Source organism: Eucyclogobius newberryi, unplaced genomic scaffold (genome assembly GCF_026437365.1).
Source record: "Eucyclogobius newberryi isolate DKJ021-1_F unplaced genomic scaffold, fEucNew1.0.hap1 SCAF_12, whole genome shotgun sequence".
Taxonomy (NCBI): Eukaryota; Metazoa; Chordata; class Actinopteri; order Gobiiformes; family Gobiidae; genus Eucyclogobius; species Eucyclogobius newberryi.
The window spans coordinates 16,271,429-16,283,444 of NW_027315746.1; the positions used below are offsets into that span (position 1 = coordinate 16,271,429).

The 12,016-nt window shown below is 41.0% G+C and overlaps 2 protein-coding genes across 5 annotated transcripts in view; both read left to right on the top strand.

Annotated features, from left to right (window-relative positions):
• tmem53 (transmembrane protein 53) overlaps positions 1–12,016 on the top strand; it is a 153,097-nt gene that overhangs the window by 105,808 nt on the left and 35,273 nt on the right. The window lies entirely within an intron of this gene.
• Positions 1–12,016, top strand: part of rnf220a (ring finger protein 220a) — a 135,195-nt gene that overhangs the window by 9,987 nt on the left and 113,192 nt on the right. For all 4 annotated transcript variants that reach the window (XM_072440986.1, XM_072440987.1, XM_072440988.1 and 1 more), the window contains exon 2: positions 1,479–2,470. In XM_072440986.1, coding sequence (XP_072297087.1) covers positions 1,819–2,470 — 652 coding nt within the window. In that variant the 5' untranslated portion in view covers positions 1,479–1,818. The remainder of the gene's footprint in view (positions 1–1,478; positions 2,471–12,016) is intronic.

The following is a 12,016-nucleotide window of genomic DNA, read 5'->3' on the forward strand; positions in this document are numbered from 1 at the left end:
GACTTTGGTTAAGTCCAGATCAGTCTTCAGGACTGTGAATGGAGATATGATACGCTGATCAAGCAAAACATTATGACCACAACAGATGAAGCCTATGATAATGTATTTAAAAGGCAAAGTTAATGTGAGAGTGTGAGTAAAATTTGCGTTTGGAGACATGTTAGAAAGTTAAATCTGCAACAATCTAAATTCAAAAGCACAAACCTTAATGACCCAAGACCCAAGCATTCCTTCTCAAAATTATAAAAATGTTATCTGTTCATTTATTTACACTCTGCAATCCATTCCTCTAAAACTCGACATGCCTCACCTTACAATCCCCCTCGAGGAATGAAAATCTGTAAAATGTACCTTGTCGTTTGATCTGCTCCTTTCCGCGTTCCCTTTGACCGACCAATCACCACCTCTGATCTAAATCCAGAGAGGCGAGATCTCAGTCTGTTGCCACGGATGCCTTGGGGGGTCGCGAGGTCAAGTACGGCTAATTTATTCACTCAAGTCAAATTTCCTTCGGCTCATAGGAAACAGATGGGAGGTCCGATATGATATCAACCATCACCATCATTCGGGGGGATAAGATGGGCAAGCAAATTACCAGAGATGAAGGGATGCGAGGAGGAAAGATTGATGGGCGAGATGGAGGGAAAGGCAAGGAAAAATGTAGAATTAAAAGAGGTTAGATTGAGAGATATCCATAGCATAGAGTGTGTCAGCCCATCCGAGTGTAGAGGCATCGACATTATCAGATGTGTGGGTTAAAGTGTGTCTGTGTGTGGCCTTATCTCAAGACAAGTGGTTCTGGTCCAGTAAGATCCGGGGAGATGGTAGGAATAAGCGGCTTAAAACCAGATCTAAGATGAGGAAAGGACAGAGGAGAGATAGGAAAAGAGAAGGAGACTAGTGGAAGCTAAAAAAAAAAAGAGGACAGATTGAGAGGACAGAGGACAGAAAAGGGACATTTGGAAAAAGATGAAATGAGTGAGTAAGGGGCACAAGGATCAGGGTCAGGATAGGGTCAGGAAAGAGTTTGGGCAGGTTTCTTTGGTGGAAAAAACTGAGAACACCAACAGAGGCACAAGGGGCAGGGATTTACAGGATTGGATCAACAGTGTCAACTTGAGGACACTTTTCCCCAAGAGGGCCTGAATTTGTGGCTTTAACAACACAGTCCGCTTAAGAACAGCCTTCTCCCAGAGGCTTGACTTCAAGGCTTTGTGTTCATGCTAAAAAGATACAGCTTTTTGTCCTTTTATAAAGTAAGAACCTAATTTGTGGAAAGATGTGTAATTTCAGCTGTCATTGTACATATTTATTAAAACTGTCCAAACATTTTAAAGCAATTGTTTTAATTGTATTTATTTATTTATCATACTGTGTGAATATAGAATATTTCGTTATTTGTTTTTTAATTCACATTGTCAAACATGACAATCTGACAACATAAAATAGTAACTATTGTGTTATTTTGTCTCCCTCAGTGTGCTGACCAGAAGATCCAGACCACCTGCTTGTGTGACATCTACAGGAAGTTGTGAGCTGCTCTTGGTCCATGGAGTGAACAGGAGAAAGAAAAATCTGATCCCAAAGCACTAATCTGTATGGAATGGAACTCAGGTCACCTCACAAAAGACATCTTTTAAGAAGTGACATGCTAATCTGAAAATAGCATAATTTTAAGATAACCCCATTCAAAGAAATTCTCTGGGGAGTGTTACATATCTGTTTGATTAATCTGCAGTGACCACCTTAGACCCTTTAAAGGGTCGTGGACACATCCAAACTATTTCCTTTTAGTTCTAAAAAGCATTAAGATAAGCCATGGATCTCCACCGAGCAGCGTTCAAGATGGAGAGCTCCTCCTACCTGCCCAATCCTCTGGCCTCTCCAGCTCTTATGGTCCTGGCTTCCACAGCTGAAGCATCCCGGGATGCCTCTATTCCCTGCCAACAGCCACGGCCATTCGGAGTCCCAGTTTCAGTGGAGAAAGATGTCCATTTGCCATTTAACAATGGCTCTTACACCTTCGCTTCAATGTACCATCGCCAAGGTGGGGTCCCTCCTGGATTCCCCAACAGGGACTTTCCCCCTTCCCTGCTCCACCTCCACCATCAGTTTGCACCCCCAAACATGGACTGCTCCCCTATCAGCATGCTCAACCACAGCGGGGTGGGTGCCTTCAGGCCCTTCGCCTCTCCAGAGGACCGTGATGGAGTTCCAGGGGGCTATCAGTCAGCATTCACCCCAGCCAAGAGACTCAAAGGCTGCTTGGACCCAGACGCCTCACCGCACCTGCGATACTCTGATGCCGAGGGCAAAGAGTATGACTTTGGTGGCTCCCAGATTCCTCCTGGAGGCTCTCCCAGCAGCGCCCTGAAGGCCGTGGAGGAGAGTGGGAAAAAGATCTTCGCCGTCTCAGGCCTTTTGTCAGACCGAGAGACCTCCTCCAGCCCAGAAGATCGCATCGAACGCTGTAAGTGAATGCCTTTTATTCAAGGTTAACAAAACGCTTTTAAAATGTCATACACACTAAGTGCACAAAACCACCTGCTGTGTATTTTTTTTGACGTACAGTGCCGTGGTTTCAAGTTGTTCCATGTGTGAACATCTCCACACAACAGCCTCACACAGGCCAGTGAACAATCCTATCTATGTTTTCTTGTCATCATCTCTCCTGGCCCCTGTATCGTTGTTCCACGAAGCTCTAGTGCTTACATTAGCATTCACCAGTGGAGAGCTGCCATTTGGCCCACACGCACTGGGAATCTGATTAGTCTGTATATATTTGTGTGTGTGCTTGAGTGTGCACGGTTGAGGGCCCGGTCGCGCTCTTTGCCATCAGCATTCATCATTGCTCCACACTGGCAGGGCTGTTGCCAAAAGATTTACCCACATATCCCCAACCTTGGCATACTGTCGTCATGCAAGTTGTAAGAGTTCCAGGCACAAACACAGCGGCACTTCTGCAGACACACAAGCAGCTTTCAGCCCGAGCACTGACGCATCGCACACATGTCAACAAGCTGCAGCAAATCCTGGTGACAAATTAGGAGTGGCAGGGACGTGCTTAGTGTATAATTTAGAGGCAAAATCTCTCAACTTTTTTTGGCACTCTTCAGCCTCGCGTCTTCCTCAGTCCTTCCGTTTCTTGTCTTTATTTCCTTATTACTCCTTCCTGTCCTTCCCGATATCGCGGCGCTTTTGTGTGCGCGCGGTGAATCCTTGATTGAACACACGAGAAGCAGAGGCGGCGACCTGAGACTGATCCGATAAAAAGACCACCGCAGGAGAAGAGTGCGCAGGGTCGAAGAGACAGGGATGAAGGAAGGAGGGAAAGAAATTGGGGAAATGACACTTAACTGTTAAAGCTGGTTCTTTCTGGTTGATAAGACTCCAGGAACCCAATTTTGACATTCACATCTATAATAAAAAGCGTAAGTCATAGTTTGTAAAAAATAATATGACTTTGTTGTCTGATTTCCTACTCAATTTTACCCCACAAACAATTATCCTAGTGGCGTCAGTATATATTTTAGGGTTCTGAAAGTAATGCCCATTTTATCACCATTTTTACTTCATACACAAGTTATTTAAAGGTGAACTATGGCACCAGTTTGACTTGTATAAATCCTTTTGCATTGCAAGTATGTCCCACAGTGTAGCATTAAACATAGCTATGTTGCATTTATTCAATTACAGATGTTTTTTCTTATCAAAAATGCCTTGAAAAAGATGCATTCTTACATGGTGTCGCCTCTCCGCAATCCTACCTGTACCATGGTCTGGTGGCGCCCTCAGCTTGTCTCCACGGAGATAGATATGTTTAATGCCATACTGTGGATCATTCAAGTCAAAGCTATCCATGGGGTCGAGCAGGGGGCAGTCTCCTAATCAGAAAAGTTACATTGTGCGCCCTTAAAAATGTACGCCCGAACCGGAGTTGCAATAGATTGTGTGACTGTATTTTTTATGAGTCACCTAAAATACGTCGAACTCTTACTCAAAGGTCTTAATACTTAATAGTGTTGCTTTAAACACTGGAAAGAGCAGAGTGGGTACAAGCTAAAAGAGATGTTAAACTTACTGATTAGGTAGGACCACTTCTGCCAAAAAATCCCTGCCAAGGCACCTGTGATACAGCTGCCCGTGTGCCCGTAATTGAAAAACATGTGCAATATAATCAACACACGACAGGAGATGGGTACACGGGCTGTTTGTGCTTTCTTTTGGAACAGCTGGATCGGTATCTAATCAGGTTAAATCTTGGCACAAGTAGCCACCGCCGCTTCTGCTGTTACTGCCACTGACTCCTAATGCAATCGGAGGTACACAGCCAAAGCTTTCTGGGAGGAATTATGGGTTCTCCTCCAGCAATTTTTTGGGCGATGTTGGGAAGGCAGACAGAACAAACAAACACTTCTGTACACTTCACTCCCTCGAGAGAAATGTTCTCTCCACTTCACACGCATTGCGAAATAGTTGCAAGCTTATCAGGACAGATCATTAAGTACAACAACGCATTTTTATGAACTTTGATTTGGCATTTGCAAAGAAGTGGTACATATTATCTGCGCTGTTGCTTTATGATCTGATAACTAGGGGATTATTAATGTTAACAGTTGCTACCAGAAAATCCACTATGTTGTTTTATCTGATAGACATAAAAATCTATTAAATTCACAAATCAATATAAAAAAGAGATGGCTAGTAAGTATGTTACGTATTTTTATATACATTTCACTAATGCAGGGCTGCAATTAAGTAATCCATAAATTATTTGTTTGATTAATCTATTTATTGTTTATACCGTGCAAAAATGTCCTCCCACATTTTACCCAGATAAAGTTTAAGTTAAGCTTATTGATTATTGCAGACTACCGGTAAATAGGTTTTTCATAATTTTGCTTTGTCTCAATAATCGATTAGTTGCAATTCATCAATAACCTTTTTTCAGCCCTACACTAAAGTTGTAAACATATCAAAAAGTCTAACTCTATTTAATCTTAGGTATAGGCTTGATAATCAATGCCAACTTTGATATCATAAGAATTTTCTTGTTTTAAAACTGATAATGTAATTCTCCAGACAAAATAAGAGGGTTATTATTTGAGGGCTTATTTAATTTTATCATTTAGTCTTATACCGGTTCTAAAATACAAGACCACTCTAAAGTTATTCACAAATGGTCCAACTTTGTCCCTTTTAAAAAAAAAAATCAAGTATCAATACTTGTTCAAATGAGTACTTGTAGGTAGTTTCTGTACTAGTTTCAGTATTGATTAAAAACCCTATATTCAATTCACAATCATACTGTCCATTAAAGTTTTGACAATAGGCATTTCGGGCATGGACTCATCAAGTGTTCCTCATACTTACTGTACTTGTGAGGATCCGGCTCCAGGCACTCAGAGCAACCGTGGGCGACTCTTGACTAAGCCCTCTCAAATCCCCCTTCTGCACCTGGAGGCACGTTAGCTCTTAGCTCAACCCGCTAACCTGCCATCCGCTAAACCAGCACATAAAGGCCCCATCATGCCTTAAGAGGACTACGCATGTCGTGTCATTGTAAAAGCTATTAGAATCACTGCATTCAAAAGGGGTTTATGCGGAAGAAATTATCCAAAGAAAGTGGCGCTTACAGTAAAAGAGAGGAACAGGCTAATAGGCTGTGTGATTGGAATTAATGGGGTTGTTGACATAAAGCCTCAAAGAATCAGTTGTTTGTTTGTGTTGGGGATTTGATATTTTTGGAGACGTGTCAGTGAGTCTCTTGCACGTTCGCTCCAGCTCCGCTTTGCTTTCTATCGTCGTGTTCTTCTCCGTCGGTTGTATGTTTTGGCATGCAACAAAGTGCACATCCTCTGCCTAAATACAACCATGTGCTTACCGGTTACCCATTTAGGCCCGATCCTTTGCAATGGAACCCTCTCATTTATCAGAACCAAGGACTGGCACAAATAATATGCTGTCATGAATATTTACAATGAATCATTATCTTTCAACCAGCGACAGAGCTTCTATGTTTGTCTATTTTCCCTCCTAAACCAACCCAAACTGACAGGAGAGAAAATTGTGCTGTAAAATAGAGAAATAAAGGTCAATGGGAAGACAAATGTAAAATTCCTGGCAAGGATCAAAAGGCGGATTCTTTTAGTGAGAGAAGCCAAAGGAACGAAGGACGACGGAGGCAGAAAAAAGACGGGATAAAACAGAGAGGATGATGAAGAGGAAAAGAGATGTTTGAGCTGAAACGCAGATTCCAGCTGCTCAACCGAAATAAAAGCAAAGGAATTCTTAAGATGTCCCACCACAGATATATTCACAGACGACCCCGGGCCAAGACAAATGCACTTGTTTTGTCTCATAATAAGCTCAAAACAAAGATTTTGATTGAATGACTTATGGCCTTGAAAGATTCCCCATGCATTTTTCCACGGTGTCACCCAGCTGTTAAAACACACATAGCCTTCCAGTCTATCTTTGGCCATTTATTTGTTTGTTTTCCTTTTCCCATAGCACATGTCACGTTTATTTTTTCTTTTCGGGAGAGGTTAAATCTTTAGCTTTTCTTTTAGCTTTTTGCTTATAAAATTGTCACAGCAAATTATATCTATGTGACAAAGTTTACATTTTGGCTTAAAAATATTACACTTGATGACCTTTGTATTTATCCAGGCTTGAGACTAGCACAAAGGGTACTCTATATGGACTTTGTGGATTAGAATTTGGCGATATAGGGCTGGATTCACACTGGATCCCTTGTGGTTTGAACCAGTTTAGCCCTGGAATAGAATTGGGTTGTTCCTGTTCTAGTCCTGGTTTAGTCCTGGTCTAGTCCGTGTTTAGATATGGGTGGATTTTGTCCCAGTTTAACCCCAATTTCGAAACGCTTATGAGAATGTCGATATAAAAACGTTACATTTTAACTTCGACCTTCATTCCATTTTTCTGCTGATGCTGCAGTCTACAAGGGGTTAAGAAAATCCTTTACAGATATGCTCATCCTTCTCCTCCTTGTCCTTACAAAAATCTACCCTCCTCCCGCCTCTCTCCGTCTCTCGCCTGTCACGGTCCAGTGGCGGGGTTAAGTTAAGTAAGAGTGTTCTAATAATTAGGCCTGGGACCGTCTCTCCTCTCTGCCTCCTCTCTGCCTCCTCCCGTCTTCCCGTGTGTGTGTGCGCGATCCTGTCAGCACTTAGCCAGATGTTAAAAGCCTTGTCCCTCTCATGTTGCCTCCCTGTCACTCTCACACACACTAAACCAACCCTGCCCCGGTGGCATTGTCCGCGACTGTGCGCACCTATGCCATGCCGGACAAAGAATTTCTCTTCTTATTGAATTTCGTATTGTGGATTGGCTGTATGTTGAAGATACGGCAAGAAGTAATGTCTTTTTAAGTTGAAAATTACTTGAAGTAAGAATAATATATCTAATTTGAGTAGATTTAACTTGTCAAGTAAAATTATGTGCAGAGGAAAAAGAAAAAAAAAGTTAAGAAAACATCATTTAAGGCATGTTCACATTTGTACTTTTTTGTCCTGGTTTGAACCCAGTTTAATTCTGATCATATTCTTGTCCTGGTTTAGCCCTGGTTTTGTCCATGTTTAGTTCCAGGTTTGAGTGTGGTCTTTGTGCAAGTGTTAGTGAATGCAGCCTAACTTAGCAAGTTAACTAAAAGAGATAACTCAAAAAATGTTCAAGCAATATTAACTTCCCTAGAAATGAACATTTTGCTATAGAAATACTTCTTTTAATGAGCCATGAGCCTGGCTTGGAATTCTCACACTATTAATGACTTGAAATGTATTAGCTATAATGTCAAAAAATATGTTACATTTGATATTCAAACTCAAGTGACCTACTGTAGCTCTGAAAAAACCCTCCTTAAACTTCGAAGTACATACTTGTCTGCACATATTGTTGCTTGGTGTATTGAAATGGAGTAGTTGACTGTTCCCCTCTTGTCTCTCTGGGTGGTAAGCGGACCAATTGTTTATGTGTATGTCTCTCGATGCGGTCATTGTTGAGATATTGTGCAGATCAAGGATTAGCTGCTTCCTGTCAAGCCCTTTGTCAAAGCCTCGGCCGCTCTCCTCGGACACACATCACTGTCCCTCAATGTGTTTGTGAGGGTCTCTGTTACACAAATGAGCCACTAGGGCTGTGGAAAACAAGACGGAGAAATGTCTTCTGCAACTCTCTGCTCAGTATTTGTTATCGTGCAGGCAAGAGTATTAAACTTCTGTTACTGTAATGTGCAGTAATGAAGAAAGACATTGGGTTCTGAATGATCTATAAGAGTATAATTTACTATTGTGAGTTTAAAAACAGAGAATCCTACCGGAATTTCATTTTCAGTGAACATTTTCGTCATCATGTTATTTGCTGAAGTAGCTGCACACATTAGTTTCACGCCATATTAAGGTTGTTGCAATTTCCAGTAGTAAACCAGTAACACAACACAAACAAGGAGAATGTAACTAATAAAATAATCATTCAGGGTTAAACCAGGTTGAAACAAAGGTATAACTAGACCAACCATGAAAAAAACTAGGACCAAGAAGCTTACCAAAACAGGTCAAAGAAGTCATACCGCAGAAAATCACATATTTAAGCACTTTTTTTAGTTAAAACCGTTTAATTCCATCGCCCTGAAGACTCTTTTGATCGTCCCACACACAGACAGGACAGCAGGGTCATCCTCTCTTTCCTCTTGTGTTTTTTTACTTGCACACAGCGCCGGAATTCCACTTGGTTCCCTTGGTGATGTCAGCGGCGGCCAATAAAAAGCAAGCGTTAAAACTCCACTGAGTCCCATACAACCACCGCACACCTGGCAACACAACACACATTTAGGTCTTTAATATGTGCCCTCACAAAGGCTAATGTGAGGTCGTTCTGTACCTGCAGCTGTGAGGAGAAGGAAGAACAATGCAGGCTTTGAAGTTGCACAAGAACTTCAACTAGTATGCGTTTGACTTTTATCCTACATATGATAAAGTCAATTTCTTTTTAATGTATGCACAACCCCGCTGATTGTAATAATTACGTTACAATTGACAGTATTTATAATGTTCACTACAGTTCTAGCTTTGATGTTTGCTGTTGTTTTTTTTATCTTGACTCAATCTGTACATTGCCTAAACATGGTTTTACATGCCACCTGCATTCAATTTCAATATGCAAACCAATGTCCCCATACCTATCATGGCTTAAGTGCATTTTCTACACCATAAAGTTCACAGTATTGCCCCATTTCCCCCAAAGTAGCCTGACAATATGGGGCTATTTCTCAAAAGAAGAGCAGCTAAAACACACAGCTCTTAATGCAGAAGTGTTAAGAGATCGTCTACTTTCCTCTTCACTCATCTTTCCTCACTCTCCATCCTTTCTCCTGCTCCTGTCCCCTCCTCCCTCCTTCCCTCTCAGTAATCTAATCTGCTGCCAGTTTGTAGATGCAGTCTTGTGTGACAGGCCTATCCCCCTCCTTCTCCTCTCACTTTCACACATACACACATACAAAAACTAGCTAGGCCTGTATCCAAAAAGCCTGTTTACTTGCCTACCCCCAAGCCTTGGTCACACCCTCTTTAATATTGAATTATTCATCAAATCTGATTGGTTCCCGTTGATGGTGGCCACGGTGCGTACCAACAGTTTGTGCAGGTTTGGAGATGGTTAGCTGTTTTCTTATCGCACTCCTGCTCTGTCGCTTTGCATCAATTACACACATTTGATAAAAGTGTCCGGACCACATGCACCTGTAGCATACTTGGAAGTGAAACAACTTTAAATCTGAAAAAGATCGTTTTTCAGCATGGTTTAGTGTAATTCTTGTAAAAGTTGAACTCATCCCAGGGAGTAAAGCTTACCATCTGCTGCAAAGAGCCCCAGAAGTCCCTCAGAAAGGTGAAACAAATCAATAAAGCTGTTTTATATGCATGCCAATGTGTGTGTGCGTGTGCATGCCCATCATTTGCATGCACCAAATCCATACCATTCAATATTAGGACGGACTTAGCGCTAAGATCAAGGGGGCTTGTAGATCTGAAAAACATATATGCTATAGGATGATATGTGTACAAGCGGATTACAAAAGTGCATGGAACACAGTGCACACTACTTGTGTATTTTCAGGGCAACAAAAGGTTTATAATTTCTGCAAGATGTCTACATATATAAGAAACATTTCAGTTTACCACTATGAGCATTTGCTATGTCTTTAAGCCCTCAAGTGGCACTGTCATTTTACTCAGCCTCTACCTTTTACCTATGTTCAGCTTAGCAAATTCACTTAATCCATCCAACACGTTTGTCTTTTCTTCTTTCCAAACATAATGTTCAAAACCTGGATTTCTGCATAATCCGATATGTCTTTGGACGTGCGTGGCAAATGCGTGCGCGGCTTGGGTTTAGTTAAAGGCATAAACAGTTGATCGTCACGGATTTGCCCGCACTTGAGGACAATGTGCGGTTAAGAATGGGTGAGTGTGTAAACATGTGCGCACGTTTGTTTGTGTTTGCTGTCTCCAACACCTTGTGAGGCACTTCAGTTTGACCCCGCGCTGCCTATGTATAACTAAAAGGCATTAGCGAGATGCAAGAGTCTATTGGTCCACGGCTGCTCTTCCTCATGATGCACTCACAATCAAATCACAACAGTTAGACCTGAGGTAATTATATTTTATTCATAAGAGGGGAATTTTATCCTAGAGGTTAGAAAATATAGCACTGTTTTTATGTGGCCAGGTAAAGAGTCACAATCCATCCATGCTATTCCAAACCTAACCCTAACCTGGGCAGGATAGGATAAAAAGAGCATCTAGAGAGAGTTTAAAAAGCAAAAAAGCAAACAAAAAGAAAAACAATCAAAAAGCTTTTTTTTCTTTTATTATTTCCTTTTAAATATGTTGTATAGTCAAAGTATTATTTCTATTATACAATGATATTCTAAACATTTTGAATCAATTAAAGGTTGCAACATGTTAACAGAAGACTTTAAATAATTACAAATGAAGTGTATTATTAATGAAAATTTGACATTAAATCTAATAATGCCACAGTCTTTGTTATTTTTTGGCACATTCTTAAGAGTCCAGATAACTATAACGACGATGATTATTTTAATAGTCGACTTATAACTATTATCCTGATTAAATGTTGCAATTCTAAAGCAATTCAATCTTTTTGTCTGACGTAGAAAGTTTCACATTGTTTGAAAAATGGTTGCGGCACACAAATAATACGCTCACTTAAACCAAACACCTTCCTCTTGCTGCTTTTTGCCTTAAGTCATCCACAGTACTACAAAACTACCACTTGAAACCATTGTCACACTGAGAAACCCTGCCCACTGTTCAGCGCAGATGAATAATTTAGCGGTGTGTGTATCATCTGTTTACCGTGCTAATCCATCTGTCAGCAGGCACCTATCGATTTGCGCCTCGCCTGGTAATTGTGCGTCCACGCCACACGCACACACAAATGCAAATACACAAACACACAATAACAAGACGCACACGACGCCAGTGCGATGTCCAGCTTAGATCATAGCCACATGTAGGCGTTGGCACTTCATTTTAACTGAGTGGCAGTGATGTCGGGGTCAAGGTCACAAATGAAGTCAGTAAATTATACCGATTTATCATATTGTATTCTTTAATTGGGATGCACTTCCCAAAGCAGCCACGTGTACAGCGTCCAACCTGGCTTGTGATCACTTATGGCATGTTACAGCAGTATTTAATAGATCAAGACGCCTTTTTATATGTTTTTATAGTGGTCATATTACGGTTTTCCACTCAATACAATTTTAATCAGGATTACAATGGCCGCTCAATTACACAAAACTATTTAATTCTATATGTGTGCTCGTTCTGCCCTTCAATATTTGGAGCAAAGCCATGTTCACATTAGCCCTTTTATTTATATTTGGATTTAATTGAATAATCCTGAGTGCCTTGAGTAAACTTCGTCTCTCAAATGTTATAATGCTCCTGTTTGAAAAAAAAAAGAAGTG